Source organism: Squalius cephalus (assembly GCF_949319135.1).
Source record: "Squalius cephalus genome assembly, chromosome: 22".
Classification (NCBI taxonomy): domain Eukaryota; kingdom Metazoa; phylum Chordata; class Actinopteri; order Cypriniformes; family Leuciscidae; genus Squalius; species Squalius cephalus.
This window is the reverse complement of record NC_137143.1, coordinates 23,168,213-23,191,922: the sequence shown is the minus strand read 5'-3', so window position 1 is coordinate 23,191,922 and position 23,710 is coordinate 23,168,213. Positions and strand designations below refer to the sequence as shown.

Genomic DNA, 23,710 nt, shown 5'->3' with positions numbered 1-23,710 from the left:
AACGTATTGCTTTACGGCACTGCACATATCTAAACATTTATTTGCTAGCCTTCTGTGTATCATACCTCAGTGGACATGGCTCCGTGCGTTCACCGGGTTCTTTGAAAACAAATGCACATGACCAGCGGGAGAAGATGGGAGGGGGGAGAGTCGCCAACGAGTTTTGACGACAGTGTTGTCAAATATCTATTCCGAAGCTGTAGGGGGAGATCTATAGAGAAAACTATAGTCTTCATTTTTAATCAATTTGTATTGAGGCACATAAGCATAATTCCAATAATTTATGGGAGATAAAACTTGTACTTCACCTCATTTATTTAGGGTAAACATGTCCCCATGTCCCGCTGTCCCAAGAGTTAGTTACTATAAATATCTGGTAAACATGTCCCCCAGCCGCTGTCCCAAGAGTTAGGCTATAGTTACTATAAATATCTTGAGCGATAATGGCGTCATCATTCCTATGTCAGAGATGAAGTGAAGCTGCATCTTTTACTCACTGGCTGTTTTCTTTCAGCTCAGAGTAACCCGTGAGTAAAAAACGTCACCCAGGCATTACGTAAGAGAGCACAATAGATAAAAGCGAACAGACGACAGTGTGTGTGTCCCTGCCCACATTGCTAGCAGTTTTATCAGTATCCTAATTCCTTCACAAGCTGTGGTAATCTAAAGGCACCCACTGCTAGCATGTAATGTAATGGGTCTTTGCACTCCCCGCAAAGTACAGTCTCACTGTGGCTGCTCTTTGAAGCTGAGGAAGCCTATGGCATGGCCTGGGTAGCTTCTTTCTATAATGGAATATTTTTGCATAAATTGAGACTTCAGCCTTGTCTGTTTATTTTATTTTATTATTATTATTATTTGAAGAAACGGAGAGTATAGAAATATCTCCCCCTCTGCAATGAAAACCGACCTGGTCCTTATAGGTGAATTTAATTAATACACCCCTGACCCCTTCATAATGCAGCCTGAAACCTGATTCATCTGCATTTCTCCCCCCATCAAATGGTTCTGTTGCTTATTTGAGACATCCTGTTTAGTCTCTCAAAGAGTTCGGTCTCTCTCTCTCTCTGCCTCGACTTAAAAAGAGTTTGATGAGTCATTCAGATGCACATTTTTCTCATTTCTTCTTTATGCACAGAAGCCAGAATTAAAGTCCTTGAGACTGAGTGACTTGCTTTAATAAATTAATGTATATATTTAGCGCAAAACTTTTAGGAGTTTTCATGCATACGTATCCACTAGAATAGAGTTTCTAGAAAATGGCTAATAAAGAAAGTAAATCACTGCACACAATTAACAGTTTAACATTTATTGTGGACAGAAAGCACATTCTTCTGCAATCAACAAAATTGACAACAGAAACAAAGTTGTTTGCCTTATTAAAGGAATATTTTATCCAACAAAACAAGAAAGTTCTTTGCATAGAACTCCAGAAAGAACTATAAAAGTAGTTTATATATTTCAGTCTTCTAAAGCCATACAATAACTTAAATTGAAGAACATTAGGACTGAAAATTAGGCTGAAGTTCATAGAAAATATTGCCCTCCGCTGACACAAAACAATGGCGCATCAAATTGATTTTCTGTTCTTCTGAAACACAAACCAATTTTATGATAATAGAAAGAATCAACAATGAGAAAACTTTTTTTTATTCATTCATTTCTTGTTACTGTATCCATTTATTTTAACATTCCAGCAAAAAATTATTCAGCTCAAGCAAATTCTGCCTCTAATAATTGATTATCTTTTGATTTCTAACTAGAGCGTTTGTCAGAGAGGGATGATGGTAAAACATCTGTTCCGCTCTGTTTTGTAATTTCTCAGATGGCTTGCTGGAGGCAAGCAGACACTTCACCTGGTCTCTGATACCTGGTTGATCAGTTTCCATGACGACAGTCAAAGAGAGATGACAGCAACTGTCCATGTTATCATCTGCTTGGTTCTTACAGTGGATGTTCCAGGCTTTGTGCCCCTTTGTTGACTTCCCAGATGTGGACAATCAGTTCAGTAGAGCCACTGCTACATGTGCTCATGTTCTTTTCTGAGATACTGCTGCTGAATACCAATCTTCGATGACTCTAACGATGAAATATTGCAAAAAGTTGACCAAATAACGCCTTTCAAAGTAACATCTCAAAGCGCTTCACAAGAATAAGATCCAATAAAACATACAATTATACAAAATGCATTCATGAAAGTGAAAAAATTTCAAATAAAAGCATAAAATCATCAAATAATTTCAAAATAATCAGATAAAAGCTACTCTAAAAAAAATTACCTTTATGGGACGATTTAAATAAAAAGTAATGTGGATGTGGCTAATTTTAAAAGTCTTTAAAAAAGCTGTTGGGAATAACTCTCATACAGAGGGCTGGTGCAATTCATCTATGAGGCGACATCAACATCAAAGGTTTTCATCGGTGCATTGCATGGAATATGAATCCTTTGTTCTCCAGGTTCTGTCTGGAAGCTCTTTGTGACGGAGTTGTGTGATAAATGGCTCTGTTTAAAATGTAGGGTTTGAATTCGCCTTGGCTAGGAGGAAGATAAAGGAATGTCTTCCCGTAGCGGAATATGATGGCACTGGTGTGAGAATCATCCTGTAGCCTCAGACTCCAGATAAGATCATTGTACTCCACAATCTGACAGCTCAAAGAGTCAAATATCAGCTCACTATATCTGATTGTCATTCTAGAAGGGCTTGTCAGGATAAAACTATAACATTTCAGAACAGCCAGTTGTAGTTCCTGAGAATGGTGTGAGTTAGTTTGACCTTAAATAGTTTTATCCCAGCAAAACATAAAAAATAAACCGTTTTTTTTTTTTGGTGGGTTAACGCAACCTGTTCTTTGTTTTAAGGCACTAAGAGGCTTTGTTTGTGAAGGACATCCAGGGAATAATTAACAATTTTTTTGCTGCCATTTTGTAGAATACTCAAACGGGTACTACAAAAATAAACTGGGCCCATATAATTATCTTCTGATGATGTCATATGAAGGTGCTAATTATTTTAGACATGTTATGCTATAGTAGCTTTATTTTCTGTACTTTATTATGCAATGAATTTGGCAATGCTAAATATATTATTTTGAAAAGTATATGAAAGTCTCATTTGGGGATTCGTTTCATGTATGAATTGAGGATACTATGTCAAATATGCTAGTTTTAAATATGTTACCCGTATACATAATTAAAAGCTGAGATTTGCATTTTCATCACATTCTGGAGCAAGGAAGCTATCCTCAATAGGCTTGACCTCATCTTTAAGTAAAAGTACTGTCTCTCTGCCGAGCGAAGGAACACTTTGATTTATGTTGAGCAATAGTAAACCGGATCATGAGATTTTAGATATAAGCTCAGTTATCTGCAGTCAAATCCTCCCCAAGGTCAACAGTGACAGCATGATCCTTAAGTAAACTTAGTAAAGAGCAGGTGGGATTTGCCATGCTTTCTTGCCATTTTTCCACCACAGACATTGAGGGGTCATGTCACCTTTATTTATACAGCGCTTTTAACAATACAGATTGTTTCAAAGCATCTTTACAGTGACAACTGGATTGCAACAAAGATTGTTTTGGCTTTAAAGCAGCTCTAGAAGAAAGTCATTGTCCAGTTTAAGTAATTTCAGCATTGATTTATTTCCGTTGTTAAAATCTTAGTTATTAATTTAGGGGCCATTTACATGACAACTTTTTATGCGCTCTGGCCGTTCATTTACACGACAATGGTGTTTTGATGGCCTGAGAATGCAAACTTTGAAATAGGTTTCAAAGTGCAAGTGCAATAGGCTGAATTGGAACTTACTAAGCCCTTGATCACTTAGAATCAACTAAGGGGTTGATTTATTTTTGTCCTCCTTACGAAATAATTTAATGCAGCATTCTATTCATGAAGAGTTCAGATGCAAAAGCCTCTAAGTGCCATCTGAAATTTTCTTCTAGAATGATAATTTTTTTAATTTAAGTAATAGGTAATTAATAGGTCATTTAAATTGCCATTTAAGTGAAATTATTGAACTTAAATATGCGAGCTTGATAAAAATGATCATTCTAGAAGAAAATTTCAGATGGCACTTAGAGGCTTTTGCATCTGAACTCTTCATATAGGTGTGTTTGAGTTGTTTCATAAAAAAAAAAAAAAAAAAAAAATCATTGAGTTGTTTGTGGTGGGGTAAATTAAATGTATTATGCGTTGACGTCACAATCGTGTTGCATTGTGGTATATGGAGCTGCCTGAAGTGTACATATGAATTAGACTCACTCCCTCGGTCAAAATGGAGGGAGCCAGGGTTTGTCCATATAAACTTCCCTCGTCCACTTCAAAATGGCGGCAGGGATTCCCCCGAGGGGAAGTGCTTAGGGAAGTTTGCAAGTGCGTGTCTAAAAGTGGACTGGAACACAGCCAATGATGTGCTGTTTTTAAGTCAAATGACATTTAAATGTCCCTCCAAAACTCTCTTTCCCACCATCACCCTCAGACAGAATACACCTGTTGAAGTGCTCCAAAAAATGCTAGATTAACCTCATTTCTAAACATCTCTTCTCAAGGGGTAATGTTTTTTGCAGCATCTTTGATAAGTAAATTAGATCTTTTTAATTCACAAATCAACTTTGTCTAACATGTTTTTACTGTAAATAGAGAAAATATTAGTGAAAATATTAGTGTTTCCATATGGCAACGCTGGAAAAATAGGTATGTTAATTACCATATGGCAACGCTGTACGACAGTGGAATTGCAGTAAATATCATTTCCCCATTGGGATTTTTTATAGATAGTAGCTTAGCATCAACAATATATTGCAGTTATTTATTTATTGCAGTTATAAGTGTTTATTGTAGTATAGTTGTATTTATGTATAAATCACAAATGGTTTCTTTTCGGAAAATGAGTACAGCAATATTAGAAAGGGCAATAGGAAGAGTGCAGAGTTAGCTTTTCCATGGGATGAGAGTGAGGATGAGATAGCCAAATGATAGTGATCTACTTATTTTTGGTTTGCATAAGTTCCAAGTATATAAATCTATCAATTTCTAAATGTGCAATTAAATAGAACATTTGCCTGTGGATGCCAGCCGAACTTATAGGTCGGGAAGTTCGGTCTGGACTTGATCTGGGCTGCGTTCAGCCCCGACAAAACGTTGCACAACGTTTTTTTAAACAGAAACGGTGATGCGTTGAACACACTGTTCTGATGACGCAAGAGTTGCAACTATGGCAGCTGAGAAGGCCATTCTTTGTGTTCTTTGTGAAGAATTTTCTGAGCCTGAAGTCGGTATAAATATGTGTTTAATACTACAAAATATGCCCGATGTTACAGTTACTGCACTTGCCACCCAGAACAAAAGAGAACATCCCAATCGAGTGAAGGGATTGCTGAAACTGAAATGGAAGCACACATCTTACCTAATTCAGACTAAAACACATCTATTTAGCCTCACATACTGACTTTATTTGTAGTTCATACTGTTTTAATACCCTGTATTTTCTTTCTCATTTTTAGGAAAAGCACTTAATTACCATTATTTCTATACCAAATGTCATACACTTGCAATGAAGCTAAAAATATAAACAACTACATCATTATGTTGATATCCTATATTTTTACAATAAAACTTACGACAAACATGTCTTCTAATATCCTCAGTTGTTGCGTATACCGAGCTGCATCGAACACATTTGTAAATTACTTTCCTTGAACCCATTGTGCGAGTTCACTTTAATACCACGTGCTTTATATACATGTTGCTGCTGATTGGACTGCAGTTCTGACACACCCACCAAACAAGAGAAAACGTATCTCAAACCCTGTTGCACACCGGTGCACGCCGTTTCCAGGAAACATGACGTTCAACCCGGAAACCGTAGCAAAACGTTGCGCACTGTTTTGAACTTGAACGTGTCCCTGTTGTGGAGCTATTATGCCCGAACCAAAGCTGTTTGGACCAATCAAATTGTCAGGGCAGGCTTTATACGATGATGGACAGATGATCAACAGTAACGTCATCATCCACGTCACCAAAGAGCGCTTGGGTTGAATTCGTTTACAACAAAGATGACTGCCGCTGGAGAATTGAGATTTCACACTTACAAATAAGTCAGATAGAATAAATGCATGTTTGGCGTGCTGTCCGAGGAGAGACTCCGGTATAAGTTATATATCGACAGCACATTAATTTGAAAAGAGGAACAGAGAACCGTGATCAAGGCATTTGTCGATCGGAAAGATGAATGAAGAACATATGTCACTTTCTCCGTTGCTCTGATTGGTTGTAGGTCTATCCAATTGAGTGCAGAGGCATTTTCCTTCCTGGTTCGGTTGAAACACGCCCCATAATCACAGCCCAATAGAGCAGTATCAGACTCATATTCTGACAAGAATCTGAGTATGACGACGTCAGGCTAATAGAAAAAAATCATAATTTTATAGAAAAACTACTATTTTGACCATTTGCCATTGTAGTACAGCATTGCCATAATAAAGCAACGTTTTCCTAAGTATATTAAAATACAAATTGCAGTCAAGGTCCTATTAGTCTTCAAATAGAGTAAACTGGAAAGAATCAGTGTTCACAGCACAAGATTCGTTGGGGAAAAAACAAACTTCAAAAGACAGGTCACCAGTTACCCAGGTGTTAAAGTCACTACAAACTAACCCAATTGGCTGTTAAAGCTCATTTAGCAAAGTAGAGTTCACAAAAACCAAACCATTCAAAGACATAACATTTTATTTTGTAACAGAATCTTGGCTTATGTTAACATTTAAATAGAAAGGGGCAAAATAGAACCAGACCCCTAAGCAGAGGGACTTGAAGGTGGTTTTGACAGAACTAGACCCCCTCGGCATCGTCCTGGCTGAAGGTGGCATTGTCAGAACCGGACCCCTCAGGATCGTCCTGGCTGAAGGTGGCATCAGAACCGGACCCCTCGGGATCGTCCTGGCTGAAGGTGGCATTGACAGAACCGGACCCCTCAGCATAGTCCTGGCTGAAGGTGGCGTTCACAGAACCGGACCCCTCAGCATAGTCCTGGCTGAAGGTGGCGTTCACAGAACCAGACCCCTCAGCATAGTCCTGGCTGAAGGTGGCGTTGACAGAACCGGACCCCTCAGCATAGTCCTGGCTGAAGGTGGCGTTCACAGAACCAGACCCCTCAGCATAGTCCTGGCTGAAGGTGGCGTTCACAGAACCAGACCCCTCAGCATAATCCTGGCTGAAGGTGGCATTGACAGAACCGGACCCCTCGGCATAATCCTGGCTGAAGGTGGCATTGACAGAACCGGACCCCTCAACATAGTCCTGGCTGAAGGTGGCATTGACAGAACCGGACCCCTCAGCATAGTCCTGGCTGAAGGTGGCATTGACAGAACCGGACCCCTCGGCATAATCCTGGCTGAAGGTGGCATTGACAGAACCGGACCCCTCGGCATAATCCTGGCTGAAGGTGGCATTGACAGAACCGGACCCCTCGGCATAATCCTGGCTGAAGGTGGCATTGACAGAACCGGACCCCTCAGCATCATCCTGGCTGAAGGTGGCATTGACAGAACCGGACCCCTCAGCATAGTCCTGGCTGAAAGTGGCGTTCACAGAACCGGACCCCTCAGCATAATCCTGGCTCAAGGTGGCATTGTCAGAACCAGACCCCTCGGCATAGTCCTGGCTGAAGGTGGCGTTGACAGAACCAGACCCCTCAGCATAATCCTGGCTGAAGGTGGCGTTCACAGAACCGGACCCCTCAGCATCATCCTGGCTGAAGGTGGCATTGTCAGAACCGAACCCCTCGGCATAGTCCTGGCTGAAGGTGGCGTTGACAGAACCGGACCCCTCGGCATAGTCCTGGCTGAAAGTGGCATTGACAGAACCGGACCCCTCAGCATCATCCTGGCTGAAGGTGGCATTGACAGAACCGGACCCCTCAGCATAGTCCTGGCTGAAGGTGGCGTTCACAGAACCGGACCCCTCAGCATAGTCCTGGCTGAAGGTGGCGTTCACAGAACCGGACACCTCGGCATTGTCCTGGCTGAAGGTGGCATTGACAGAATGAGCATAATATCCACCATATCCACCAAATCTACCAAATCCACAAACCAGATTGTCTACAGAGAGATAAAGAAACATTTTTATTATTTTGATTATAATCAATGTAAGTGGATTAACTCATATTACTTCAGTACAAGAGCATGTTAGATTAAGTAACACAAAAAGGTTTAAGGACCCATGATCAACTGTGGAGCTGAATACTGAGAAACACATTGACTTTTAAAAAGAAACACTGACAACTAAACAAAAAATTTATCTCACCATGCCACACCAATTGATGATAAAGAACCACCAAAACAGTAATTTTAATCAAACCCATTCTATAAATCACAAATTAAGCCACTAAGAAAACCAAGCAACCATGCAAGCTAACGTTTCAAACCAACCAGGACTTTTAAAGCCAAACAGAAAACCCTTTGTAGCACCTGGATGACCCTTTAACTCATTATTGGAGCAAATCTGCTAATTAATGAGATCAATAATTAATTAATCACTTAGCATTAAAGCTGATGTTATATCCTACAGAACTAAAGTTTCAAGCCTGGTTTCACAGACAGTAAATGTACCTTAGTAAAAAACAAAAACAATTCTGGTGTGCATCTTGAAACAAAACAATGTCACTGACATATTTTAAGATATAAGTGCAAGTTGCTTTCAGTTAAAACAGCTCAAACATGAAGTCATATTCCTGATAAAAAATAACGAATATTAACTCATTATGATCAGGCAGCTACATCAGGAATGTATGTAAATTAATAATTCTGTGTGAATTCTACTTAACAATACATACATTTAACAGTATAATTTGTATACCTATTACACAAGTTGCTTTCAGTTAAAAAAGCTTAAACATGAATTTTATACTGGGACAGGTAACTTGATATATTAGTGTAGAAGACATTTTTGGACTGTTTTTCACACGAAATGAAACAACTTTTTTTGAATGAAGACATGAATTACACAGACTATGGACCATTATCATTTAATGTGTTTTTTGGTGACTGAAAGGTATTGTTGTTTGCAGCATCTTTCATAAGTAAATTTGATCTTTTTATTCACAAATCAACTTTGTCTAACATGTTTTTACTGTAAATTGAGAAAATATCAGTGTTTCCATATGGCAACTCTGGAAAAATAGGCATGTTGCCATATGGCAATGCAATTCCACAATGGAATTGCAGTAATGTTTTTCCCATTGGGATTTTTTATAGATAGTAGCATCAACAATATGATTGCAGTTATTTATTGCAGTTATAAGTGTTTATTGTAGTATAGTTGTATTTGTGTAAATAACAAATTGGTTTCTTTTCAGAAAATTAACATAGCAATATTTTACAGAAAGGGCAATAGCAAGAGTGCAGAGTTAGCTCTTCCATGGGATGAGAGTGAGGATGAGTTAACCAAATGATAGGGATCTACTTATTTTTGGTTTGCATAAGTTCCAAGTTTATAAACCTATCAATTTCTAAAGAGAAATGTGCAGTTAAATAGAAAAAATCATAATTTTATAGAAAAAACTACTTTGACCATTTGCCATTGTGGTACAGCGTTGTCATATAGCAACGTTTCCCTAAGTATATTAAAATACAAATATTGCAGTCAATGTCCTATTAGTCTTCAAATAAATTAAACTGGAAAGAATTTGTGTTCACAACACAAGATTTGTTGGGGAAAACTGAACTTCAAATGACAGGTCACCAGTTACTCAGGTTTTAAAGTCTCTACAAACTAACCCAATTGACTGTTAAAGCTCATTTAGCAAAGTAGAGTTCACAAAAACCAAACCATTCAAAGACAAAATTTTATTTTGTAACACAGAATCTTGGCTTATGTTAACAGTTAAAGAGAAAGGGCCAAAATAGAACTAGACCCCTAAGCAGAGGGACTTGAAGGTGGTGTTGACAGAACTAGACCCCCTCGGCATCGTCCTGGCTGAAGGTGGCATTGTCAGAACCGGACCCCTCAGGATCGTCCTGGCTGAAGGTGGCATCAGAACCGGACCCCTCGGGATCGTCCTGGCTGAAGGTGGCATTGACAGAACCGGACCCCTCAGCATAATCCTGGCTGAAGGTGGCATTGACAGAACCAGACCCCTCAGCATAGTCCTGGCTGAAGGTGGCATTCACAGAACCAGACCCCTCAGCATAATCCTGGCTGAAGGTGGCGTTCACAAAACCGGACCCCTCAGCATAGTCCTGGCTGAAGGTGGCGTTCACAGAACCAGACCCCTCAGCATAGTCCTGGCTGAAGGTGGCGTTCACAGAACCGGACCCCTCAGCATAGTCCTGGCTGAAGGTGGCGTTCACAGAACCGGACCCCTCGGGATCGTCCTGGCTGAAGGTGGCGTTCACAGAACCGGACCCCTCGGCATCATCCTGGCTGAAGGTGGCGTTCACAGAACCAGACCCCTCGGCATCGTCCTGGCTGAAGGTGGCGTTGACAGAACCGGACCCCTCGGCATCGTCCTGGCTGAAGGTGGCATTGACAGAACCGGACCCCTCAGCATAGTCCTGGCTGAAGGTGGCGTTCACAGAACCAGACCCCTCAGCATAGTCCTGGCTGAAGGTGGCATTGACAGAACCGGACCCCTCAGCATAGTCCTGGCTGAAGGTGGCGTTCACAGAACCGGACCCCTCGGCATCATCCTGGCTGAAGGTGGCGTTGACAGAACCAGACCCCTCGGCATCATCCTGGCTGAAGGTGGCGTTGACAGAACCAGACCCCTCGGCATCATCCTGGCTGAAGGTGGCGTTGACAGAACCAGACCCCTCGGCATCGTCCTGGCTGAAGGTGGCGTTTACAGAACCAGACCCCTCAGCATAGTCCTGGCTGAAGGTGGCGTTCACAGAACCAGACCCCTCAGCATAGTCCTGGCTGAAGGTGGCGTTCACAGAACCGGACCCCTCAGCATAGTCCTGGCTGAAGGTGGCGTTGTCAGAACCAGACCCCTCAGCATAGTCCTGGCTGAAGGTGGCGTTCACAGAACCGGACCCCTCAGCATAGTCCTGGCTGAAGGTGGCGTTCACAGAACCGGACCCCTCAGCATAGTCCTGGCTGAAGGTGGCGTTGACAGAACCAGACCCCTCGGCATCGTCCTGGCTGAAGGTGGCGTTGACAGAACCGGAACCCTCAGCATAGTCCTGGCTGAAGGTGGCGTTGACAGAACCAGACCCCTCGGGATCGTCCTGGCTGAAGTTGGCATTGACAGATTGAGCATAAAATCCACCAAATCCACCAAATCCACCAAATCCACCAACCAGATTGTCTACAGAGAGATAGAGAAAAATTTTTTTATTATTTTGATTATAATCAATGTAAGTGGATTAACTCATATTACTTCAGTACAAGAGCATGTTAGATTAAGTAACACAAAAAGGTTTAAGGACCCATGATCAACTGTGGAGCTGAATACTGAGAAACACATTGACTTTTAAAAAGAAACACTGACAACTAAACAAAAAATGTATCTCACCATGCCATACCAATTGATGATAAAGAACCACCAAAACAGTAAATTTAATCAAACCCATTCTATAAATCACAAACTAAGCCACTAAGAAAACCCAGCAACCATGCAAGCTAAAGTTTCAAACCAACCAGGACTTTTAAAGCCAAACAGAAAACCCTTTGTAGCACCTGGATGACCCTTTAACTCATTATTGGAGCAAATCTGCTAATTAATGAGATCAATAATTAATTAATCACTTAGCATTAAAGCTGATGTTATATCCTACAGAACTAAAGTTTCAAGCCTGGTTTCACAGACAGTAAATGTACTTTAGTAAAAAAAAAAAAAAACAATTCTGGTGTGCATCTTGAAACAAAACAATGTCACTGACATATTTTAAGATATATTTTTAAGAAAGCAAGTTGCTTTCAATTAAAACAGCTCAAACATGAAGTCATATTCCTGATACAAAATAACGAATAATAACTCATTTCGATCAGGCAGCTACATCAGGTGTGTATGTAAATGAATAATTCTGTGTGAATTCTACTTAACAATACATACATTTAACAGTATAATTTTTATACCTATAAGTTGCTTTCAGTTAAAAAAGCTTAAACATTAATGTTATACAGGTAACTTGATATATCAGTGTAGAAGACATTTTTGGACTGTTTTTCACACACAGAGAACGAAACGACTCTTTTGAATGAAGACATGAATCACACAGACTACTTATGGATCATCTTCATTTAATGTGTTTTTTGGTGACTGACAGTTAAAAACCTCCCCTCCATCAGCCTTGTGTTTCATGAATGAAAACACAAGGCTTTAGAGAAATATCACAGGGAGTAAACTATGAATGTTGGGCTAACTATTCCTTCAAACGGCTTCTGTAAAGCAGTATGACTCCTTAATCATTCACTTGTCTAGGAATATTGCAGTCACTTTTTCCTATCAAAGTAGTCTCCAAAGAAAATAAACTGGGAATAATCAGTGTTCACTGAACTTCACATCTGAAACCTAACCTCAAAAGACAGGCCTCTTGTTATACACATGACAAATATAAATTCATTACAAACTTATTCAAGTGGCTGTAAAATCTTAGCAAATCTAAAGTTACAAAAAAGTAAAAAAAAAACGCAACCAATCAACAATATTTCTTAGACAGAATTTTGACTCCTATTAAAGTCCCCTTGTAGTTAATAATTGTATCCATTAAAACTCATCTTTGATCACCAAAATGGCATATTTAAAAATAAAATAAAAATTCCTGTGAAAAAATAACTCTACACCCTTGCCTCATTTAGTATATGCAGAACCATGAATATTCAAATTAGCCCCGCTTAACACATTGACGTTAAACAACAACACAGGACAAGGAACAGACATAAACTGAGGGATTTAATACATGAGGGCAAACAAGGGAGCTGATGAGTTAATTAACAAGACACACCTGAACAGAATACTGAAATCAATCAGAAACCATAGAAACAAACAGGCAGGGAACGGAGGAGAACTAATTAACAACCTGGGGGGTGTCAAAGGCTATGTTCAGTCTATTCAGTCCAAATACGATTTTTTTAATCCGATCCGATTTAGCTAGAGTGAACGGCCACATGGAAATCCGTTGGATGCTCTGATCGAATTTCACGTGATTCATGTGACTTTCTCACGCCATGTAAACGTCAGGCGCTGTTATAGGAAACATGCTGAAAGTCGCTTCAGAAACAACGCAGTGATGTTGCAAAGTGCCGGATGAGCAGGAAATGTCAATATAAAGGAGAAGTGTTTTGAAACAGGCAGAGAAACCACAGCGTCTACAAAAACCATGGCAAAAACCATGATGTGGTTTTTGTTGTTGTTTTTGGCAATGCCATAGAAACCAATGTAGATTTTCCAGAAAATGTAAGAGCAGCATGGACAGACAAATGGGATATGAACAGTTGCGATATAGTATATACCACAATGTCGTCTTATCGTGAAAACAAAGCAAATCTGGATCCCACTTATTTCCACCTTATCTCCAATTGGAGTTTTGTTTCTAAAATTTGAGAGAAAGTCTTTTGAATTCAATCCCAGACTTTTACTCTTTTTTTTGACTGATAACTCTATTCATGAAATATTCCAATTTTGAGCTCGTCATAGCACTGAATCTGCTCTGAAGATTCAAACAGTGTACATGACTTTGACATAGACTGTGGTTAAATCATATTTTTATCATATTCATCTCGTATTCGAGATCAGGCCGCTCGGCGAGCAGATTCAGTCACTCTTAACACACCTCATACATCTGTGAACCATCTGTAGAACCATCAAGAATCGGGACTTTACCTAGGATTGTCAGAAGGGGAGAAATCTGTCCAAAATCTCCCAGAAGATCTTGTTGTATGTGGTGGGTTTTAGCTATGGAACAGCCTCCCGGCCCACATTGAAATGCCTCAACCCAAATCTAAACTTAAACTTATTTATTTTCTATGGCTTTTAATATTCTGTGATCCCTCTTTTTTTTTTTTTTTATTGAGTTCAGTCCTCTAACCAATTCTAAGTCTCAGGTCCCAAGTTTTCCTCTCCACGAGAAATCAAGTATTCACTTCTCGAAGACCAGTTATAAACCTGAGAAACCCAGTTCTCCCTTGGAACCTAGTTCTTCATCCGAGAAGTGCTCTCATACTTCTGATAAACTCACTTCTGAACCTGCAAGTGCTCACATGGAACCCAGTTCATCTTCATCCGAGAAGTCTAGCTCTCATCCCTCCGAGAATCCCAGTTCTAAACCTGAGACCTCAAGTTATCCACGTGAAATTGAGTATTTTCTTCTCAAAGCCCAGTTCTATTCCTTAGAAACCTAGTGCTCCCATGGAACCCAGTTCCTCCTTCCCATCTGAGAAGTCTAGCTCTCATCCCTCTGAGAAGACCAGTTCTAAACCTGAGACCTCAAGTTCTCCTCTCCCAGTGAAACTGAGTATTGGGTAGAGAAACCAAAAGAGTATGAATCATATTAGTTGGCTTAATTTGTTTAGCAAATATATATTTTCTTCACTTAAGAAACCTTAACCCCTACTAGGGGTTACGATTTGGGGAAAATGTCATATTGCGATAATTGAGGTCAATATTGCGATTGCGATATAATAAACAAATGGTTTCATGAGTCAACTTGCTTGGTTCTCAAGGAAAATAAATGCACACACAGATTAGTGATAATCTGCCTAAAGAAAAAAGTTCTTTAGTCAAGAGCAGTGAGTGTTTTTCTCTGTTCCCTTTGTTCTTTGATTAACTTTAGCGACAGATATAATTAGTGGCTACTGTGTACTGTCCCTTTAAGACCAGCCGCTGCTGACAGAGACGCGGATCTCACACGCGCCTCATTCTCTCACGAGTCACAACTCTTCACGTTCATCATAAGACTACTCTTATGTTATGAAGATACTTGACAAAAAGACATTTTGGCATAATTGTGTGTGTTATTGTTCGTTCAAGCTCGAAAGAGAACTGTATTCTGGCTTGCTGTTTTGTGCGCACGCACGATATTAGCGCGAGTCTTTCTGTGTGTCACAGTCAGGACATTCACAGGCAGCACGTTCTTTTTTTGTCTTATTGCGCATGAATGGTTTAAAAGCATTTGCATGAATAAGAGCGGGATCATGTAACATTAGCCAAAGGATGCCAAAAATTAACAGATGCTGCGTTAATTGCGTTAACAGCGCTAACGTTAGCCTCATAGCATAATTGCCTAAGTCTTTTTTTTTAAATATCACTTGGGCAATTATGCTATGAGGCTAACGTAATATAAAATCGCAACATTTTGCGTCATATAATCGCGTAGGCTTGACATCGCGATTGCGATATGATTAATCGTGCAGCACTAACCCCTAGTAATAAAAATCCTTACAATTACAATAGGGTTTCAGAGCTACGCACTTGAACCCCTAAAAACGTAACAATTACAATAGGGTTCAGCACTTCGCATTTGAATAAAAATCCTAACAATTACAATAAGGTTTCAGCGCTATGCCTTGAACCACTAATTAACCCTCACACGTCTAGTTCCTGAATGAATCAGCGATTTTAACTAAAGGGTTTAAATGAGTGATTCACTAACTGTTAATCCAGTAACTTGCTGCCACCTACTGGTGAAAGGTCACAGTGACATTACACGGTTATAGTGGCACTCTTGGAACGCTGCTAGACCAAATTTAAGGAGCGGAAATAACATACAGTGTATATATTTGATTTTTGAGAGGGCCTCCAAAATATCTGGGGATTCTTTGAAAGGAACATGCATCAACTGAATGACAGCATCAGCCTTACTAATAATCCAGTAAAAGTAGTGGAGATTCTGTCCTTTTCATAAAATAGTCTTCACAGCAATGCTAAAATTAAACCAAGTAAAATTTGGAAAGCCAAAATCAGAGTGGTTGATATCAAATGCCACAGGCTGTCGCAGGCATTTGGGGCATTTTGAAGCTGGCAGCTGGTGCTGGGTAAAGTCCAAAGCTTTGTCAAGCAAGCTTCTGTCCTTCCATCCCAACCCTGCCTGTACCAAGCCCTGAACTCTACTGCCTACTGCTACAACATGACACGTGACCATCAAACAATAAGAGCCCTCAATAAGGACTGCCCACACTCAGAGCAGTGCCTGAGATAAATATTTGCTATGTTCTGCAGTATTCAAGATGGAACTTGTAGATATGATTCTCTTCGTATTTAATAGATTTCTCTTGTTGATTACTGTTTTCAGTGTGTTGCTGTCAGAATTGATTAGGGGCTCAAGGCTTTTTCTTAGTACAGCAATCAATTGTTTCACTCTCCTAATGATTTGCCTTTTCTGGGATTATTCACAGCTGTGGAGTCAAATGTCATTTTCAGCTTGTGTTTTTCTTTTCCTTTGTGAAATTGATGAAATATTTGGAAAAGCAGAAGGATATTTGTGTTGTTCAAACAGACTGTATACAGCACATAAGGAATGATGCCAACACAATATTGTATTTTTGTTCTCAAAGATGCTCTCAAGGTTGGACGTACAGCACACAGTCTCCTTTAGCAATCAAAATGCTCTCCCGTGTACAGTAGATTCAGGGAGGTCGGCAATAATGGAGCAAGCTATTTGTTATCAGTCCCATTTATCTCAATGCCACTTAAAAGGAATGACAAGTTTTCACCCATTTGAAGCCTCCAAATGTAGTGGTAAATCATCTTATATAATATAATGTAATATTTATTTGTTGATCAATTGCAAACAACATTTTTTTTTTTCAGAATGCACAACTTCATTTTTGCAGATGAACGTTACCTCAATATTTTGTTATCTAGAGTACTGCAATGTTAGTGTGACTTATGAATTAACTTAGCAAATTTCAACCACAGCCTTCTAAACCTTGATGCAAAATGAGTGTTTCCGTTTGGCTTGATTTAAATTGGCTAGGCACATGCACACAATTTTATTGTTTAAACAATCTAGCGCTGTCACAGAAACAGGTGTGATTTCTCGGAAAATAGAGACATTTTATGCATGGGATTCCGAAAAAATGATAGCTAACTTTTCAAGCTGTATCAACAAACTTTCTGAATGATGTTTTTATAATAATGTTTCAGATTTAAATGACATTTTTCAAATAAAATAGAATGTACACTTTAAAAAGCCCACAAAATATTTGCTGATAAATCACTACACTGTAAAAAATGACAAACTGGGACAGAAGAAAAGAAGTTAGCAGTTTCATTACTATCAATCTCAAGATCACAGCCCACACTATCAGATGTTGAACAAATGAGCATGAGCAGTAGCAGGGGCTAAAAACACCTGCCAAATGAGCAAGTATTCATTTAGCAGGGTGGGTGTATGGACATTGCTACACCTCAGCGATGCATAAAACCTTGTACTGGAACTACTTAAAAACGCATTTGTCCCACCTGAGGGATTTGTAGTGCTTATCAGTTGTTTTAAACATCCTTTAAAAGAAGCATAGATGAGAACATGGCGTTCTTTCATATGCGTATGTCCACTTTTCCACAATACATCAAACAAGCAAGAGATATGGCCAGTAATGAGCTCAGTACCGTAGAGTAGGTGTATCCACTTACAGTTAATGAGCGGCAGGCTGCAGTGAGGATGCAAACAGCACTCATGAGCACTTAAGATTCAGGTGCATGATTTTATTAGTTGAATTACAGAAATGGAAACAGAGATTCATTCATGTAGTCATACATTCACTCTTTGCACTATGATGAAAAGCCTATGGCAATCTAGGGAAACATGGCATCTATAAGCTCATCAGCTGTTATGGACATCTTTACTCCAACAATACTAAAGGGAAGAAGTGAAGTCCTGGTTTTCATTGCATCATTAATTGTTTCTTTGCACAACCTTCTTGCTGATGTACCTGACACAAAGGCCCCCCAAAACCCCTTGATATGCGAGTGGTATCTAAAACTCAAGTGGTTTTTAGATATTTGTGAAGTGTAGAGAACTGAATGAGGTGTTCCAAGTACTTGAAATCAACTGTTTGCATTAATTAAGATAAATGTATTCACACACACACACACACGCACGCACACACACACACACACACTCTCTCTCTCTCACACACACACACACACAGACACACACACGAGTCAAATTGAATCGAGTCGAGTTTTACTGTCATTACTTGTGGGGACATAGTGGAACGAAATGCCATGCCTCGCAGGACCACAGTGCTACATATTTAAACATAATATAAACAGGCAACAGTAGAAGTAAAAATAAATAAGAATAAATACATAGCTAACCTACTGAGAGATGTAGACTAATACATATTTGTATTAAGATGGCTGAGTAAGATTTTTTTTTCTAAAGAAATTAATACTTTTATTCCACAAGGATACATTAAATTGATCAAAAGTGACAGTAAAAACATTAAAAATGTTACAAAAGATTTATATTTAAAATAAATGGTGTTCTTTTGAACTTTCTATTAAAAAAAGAATTCTGAAAACAATTATCACCGTTTCCACAAAAATATTAAAGGACCCCTGCTTTTTCGGATATTACTTTTCATGCAGTGTATAAAGTAACTGTTAGTTACTTTTTGTACTAGTAATAGGCGTTCGGTTTTGTCACCAATTTAGACCAATCACAACAGACTGGGCAGTCTGACCAATCAGAGCAGAGTAGGCTCTTAGAAAGGAGTTTTTGATGTTTGATGCATAACCTTGTAAGAGACCTCCTAAACAAATTAGGAACCTTTAAAATAGCCTGATAGGGGCACTTTAAACAGCACAACTGTTCTCAGCATTAATAATCACCAAATCAGCATATTAGAATGATTTCTGAAGGATCACTGAAAACTAATATTTACTGCTGAAAATTCAGCGTAGCATCACAGGAATAAATAACATTTTAAAATATATTAAAATAGAAAACAGTTATTTTAAATTGTAATAATATTTCACAAATCACAATATTAATGTTTTACTGCATTTTGATTAAATAAATGCAGCCTTGGTGAGAATAAAGAGACTTCTTTCAAAAACATTAAAAAATATATATTTTTGTTCTTTCAAATTCATAAAATTGTTCAGCATCACATGGCACGTTGTGTTTTTTAAATAATAAATGTGTTAATTGCGCTCCTGAACGTTACCAAAAATTCTGAATAGTAAGTAAATCAGTGAATAAATAATTTTATTAATTCATTTACTTGAGTTAAAGTCCCCCTGTGGTGAAAATCAAGCTTTTAATGTTGTTTATATGTCTATCTGGTGTTTTTAATATGCTTTAAGACAAACCATGTGCAAATTCACAAGTCAAATTCACACGAGTATTTTCTCTTTAAAACTGCAGTGAACCAAAGAAATCGCTGGTGTTTCTGAGGTCACAAACTACCTTGTAACCAATCACGTCAGCGAGTGATCGTCAATGAGTGGATCTCTGAGTGGAGGCGGGGCTAATTTGCATATTCATAGAACTGTGTATACTTATTGAGGCAAGGGTGTAGTTACATTCAAGATACATTTTAAGACTTGAAGAAATTTTTTTCAAGGCTTTTTTTTTTTTAAATATGTCATTTTTGGTGATCAAAGATCAGTTTTAAGGGAAAAAATCATTGACTACAGGAGGACTTTAAGAATAATTTTGACAGTGTACTCATATAACAACTTCTAGTGTCAGCCACATTTTACACGAGCAGATCCACATAGTTCAGACGACAAAACAGATTCCCCCCATTTAATGACAGACTTTTCCTCTTCAGCACAGCACATTAGCAGAACGCCATTCTTACACCAGATTCTGAGTTTTCCCAATTACACAATAGCTTATTTTTCAACTGGGGATTTCTCTGATATCTCTCTGAACCGCTATGAGAGTAATGAGTTCTGCTGTGTGGGTTTGTTAATAACAAACAGGAAAGAGTAGCTTTCCAAATGAAAGAACAAAATTGCCCAAAAGGAGATCTCAGAAAAGCACTAGGTGGAAATCATTATGCCTCAGCATTAGGATTCAGACCTAAAATCTTCCATTATCTGCTGATTACTGCAAATGTTTTCTTGCCAAATTGAGGGCCCAAAGAGATTTCTCTGCGTAAATACAAAATGAAAAGCCGTGTCAAAGAATGATTGAATTAACAGCATATTGCTTGTGAATATTCATGGATATCAGAGAATGAATTTTATTCTGCAGTAGTCTTGTTACGCCTATTATGAGCAGAATATAAGATTGTACTGTGGTCACCATCCATCAATAATGCTTCATCTCCACTGCTGTCACACTTTAATGGCATATTTGACCTTATGAACTCTTCTTTGCTCAAATTTATTTTTTCTAATCTCATTTTTCCATATCGCTTCAAAAAATCAATTTAGTTTCAGTCTATGAAGTCCTGTGAAGAGTCATTGCTCTACATTACTTTAAGTTTAAATCTTATTTATATGTTCACACCTACCTACCACAGAGCTTTGTTTACCTATATTCTCTGGCGTGGTCTACATAATTTATAAGTTATGTGTGTTACAAATCAATGTCTGCTGCTTTTTTAAATATGCCTTTTTCCATTCTTCGCTGCTGTGGGATGTGATGGATTCTGCTTTTTTCCCGTTGGAGTCATTTGACTGATGGGCTGAGGGATGTACTTTGTTATATGTTGGTGGTAATGTGGTACAGCTCTAATGGCCCAATTCCAAGAGAAATGGTCGTATTGCCTCACCTGCTGATTGGAGCCTTGGCTAAGTGATAGATAAGCTTTTCTGGAGAAAGAAATTGAGTCACTGATATGTCATTTGTTGCATTTGATGCATTGCACTTGAGCTTCATATCTTGTTATTATATTTTGGGCTCTAAATTTTAATTGGATGAGCTGTGTTCCAAGTCATTAAATGACTATACATGCACACGTGTGAATACAAATTTTATATTAATGTGATGGCAACCGCAAAGAGATTACAGGCTAATGAACGATATTTCTAAGCAGAATTCTTTTTTATTTTGATAATTATTATAACTGGTAATTAAACATTGTTCACTGTATAATAAAGTAATAAAGTACATGGCCTCTTGTGGCTTATTTCTTTAACATTTGATTTTTGTCCCATTTCTCATCATTTATATTACCTCTTTTCTTTTATGAACTCAACTTCAAACTGTTTTTTCCGTACAATAAAAGTAGATAGTGACCTGACGCTGTGCCTGATTCCCATCACTTTTATGGTATGGAAAAGAGCAGCACACTTAATATCACACATTGCCTTTGTGATTGATTGATCACTCACTTTCACAAGAGAAAGAGAGAAAAGATTGTAAAATGAGGAGAGAAGGACAGACAGAGCAATTTTGCTTGTAAAATGTTTGTGCACAGCACTTGGTAAAAAGCGTGCACTTCACTGCTGACAAACGCCTTTTAAGACCATCAAGGCTTTTGTTCTCATCCCTGCGATTGATTTCCCTATTGCAAGCTGACCATGCGTTTATTTCCTTGTGCCTGTTATTAGAACAAACCAATCTATTACTGGACGTATTGTCACCCCCATGCATTATGCGGATGTAATCTGTCAATCTCTACAACTGTTATACCTCAATTGCATTCAGTTCCACCTCAGGCTATAAGTGAGATCATCCAGTCTGGTTTTGCGGTCAAGAATGGAAAGGAAATTGTCCAAGATCAAAACAACAGCTAGTTGGACTACTGGCCACAAATATGTTGGCTGCGGGCATTTTGTGCAAAGATCCAAATAGATTTGTATTGATTTGAAGCACACTTCATCCTGGAGTACAAGCAAGTGTAGCCCTTGATTTATGTGACTGGTGTGCCTTGGGTTAAGGTCAATTGAGGACTTGCTGTGGCCTGTGATGATGGCCGGCTTCATGTGAGACCACTGTGATATATGAATCGCAACATCGGCACTGAGTTAATATAATTACGTACATTGAGTTACCTTCCAAACTCCATGACAGCGTGCAATAAAAGATGTTTTGATACCGTTTTATCTTTCCATTGTTCACCGCAGAATGGTTGAAGGTCATGGCATTTTCATCTCCATTAACACATAAACAGAATCTCACAAGCACACAGATCTGACCTCCATAACAAGTCCTCTATTAACGAGATCTCACATTCACAAGGACACATCATTTAACCTTCAAACTCGCTTTTAAATATCTGATGAGAATGTTTTCTATCGAAACGCTCGGCTCACTAGATCTCAAGGCCACACTAAATCTTTCAAGCAAACAACATTTATGTTTTTTTGTATCCAGGATCCACTATTAAGTGGAAAAGGAGAAATATCTAGTGTCAATGAACTCAAAAGCATCCATATTTGGCTTTCTTAATACAGGGTAGGCGTATTATCCACCTTGTCTTTAACGTGAAAGAGAATGCGGCCATTTGTAATTATAAATGTTATAATTTAAAACCTGCTCCCAGTTATTTTAGTACAAAACAGCTTGTTATATTGCTTGATATTGCAAACTGGTATTTCATTTCATATTATTTTAATGGATTGTTGCAATTATAAACACACTAGAGTGTAGCGGAAATAATTTTATGGTTTACTGTACTTTCAAGTAATTTACTAATAGTGAAGTTTTTTGCACATTCACGGAAAATAGCTTACCTCCATCTCGCAAAATGAGGTGGATATTGTGAACTTTCATCAAAACATAAAAAAATTAGGGCTGTCAAACGATTAATCGCGATTAATCGCATCCAAAATAAAAGTTTGTTTTTACATAATATATGTGTGTGTACGGTGTAAAATTATTTTCTATATATAAATACACACACATGCATGTATATATTTAAGAAATATTTGCATGTATATACTGTGTATATATATTTATATTATATATAATTTATATTATATATAAATATTTTATATATAAATAACACATTTTTCTTAAATATATATGCATGTGTGTGTATTTATATAGAGAAAATAATTATACTCCATACACACACATATATTATGTAAACACAAACTTTTATTTTGGATGCGATTAATCGCGATTAATCGTTTGACAGCCCTAAAAATAATCAATTTTGTCTGTTATCACATATCCCTCTAACATTCAAGTAGAATTAATAAAACCAAATACATGGTTTGAAGGTTGTTGTTTTTTAAACAGAGGCTGCATCCAAAATCATACTTCCCTACTATATAGTAGAAAAGTATATGTCCAAATTCATAGTACTCATAAAAGAGTAGTACCCCGATGGCCTGCTACTTCCAGCGAGATTCTGAAGTGTGAATACGATGGACACTTTACTATCCCATGAGGCCACGGGAGAGGATTTGTGAATGGTGAAGCGGTGAAGTGAATGGATTATCTGACGCATGGTTGGGTGACAACTTGGTGACATTCATACTACATGGAACGTACTTCCATATGGCGAACTTCACATTCTTCATGTTGTATTACTTCAGGCTGTATTATGCATGCCGTGTAAATGGGGATCGTTTTGACAATGGTGTTGCCTGTACACGGAAAACTCAAAGGAAAAACTTCTCAGTTTTAAGCACATCGTTGTCGTATAAACGTACCCTTAGTTTCCTCAGTTCTTCGTTCCATGTCGTAGCTACATTATGTGGTTGTGTTGTATTTTTCTTGTGTCTCCAGAGTTTTGTCAATAGAGACTACAGCCACGCGTTACAATAACACGGCCACTTTTTTATTTTTTATTTTTTGAGCCAGTGAATGCTGTTTCATGACTGATGTTTGACGTCAGTTACTGACGATTTTGAGG

The 23,710-nt window shown here is 38.4% G+C and overlaps 1 protein-coding gene across 1 annotated transcript; it reads left to right on the top strand.

Annotated features, from left to right (window-relative positions):
* Nucleotides 1-4,274: 4,274 nt before the first annotated feature.
* Nucleotides 4,275-14,341, top strand: LOC307150585 (uncharacterized protein; the record flags this gene model as incomplete). Its single annotated transcript, XM_079857936.1, has 8 exons — nt 4,275-4,289; nt 6,785-7,622; nt 7,668-7,757; nt 7,803-7,982; nt 10,067-10,156; nt 10,202-10,246; nt 10,382-11,304; nt 14,015-14,341. 8 exons carry the CDS (start codon nt 4,275-4,277, stop codon nt 14,339-14,341), a joined length of 2,508 nt encoding a protein of 835 aa, XP_079714062.1.
* Between the last annotated feature and the right edge of the window lie 9,369 nt (nt 14,342-23,710).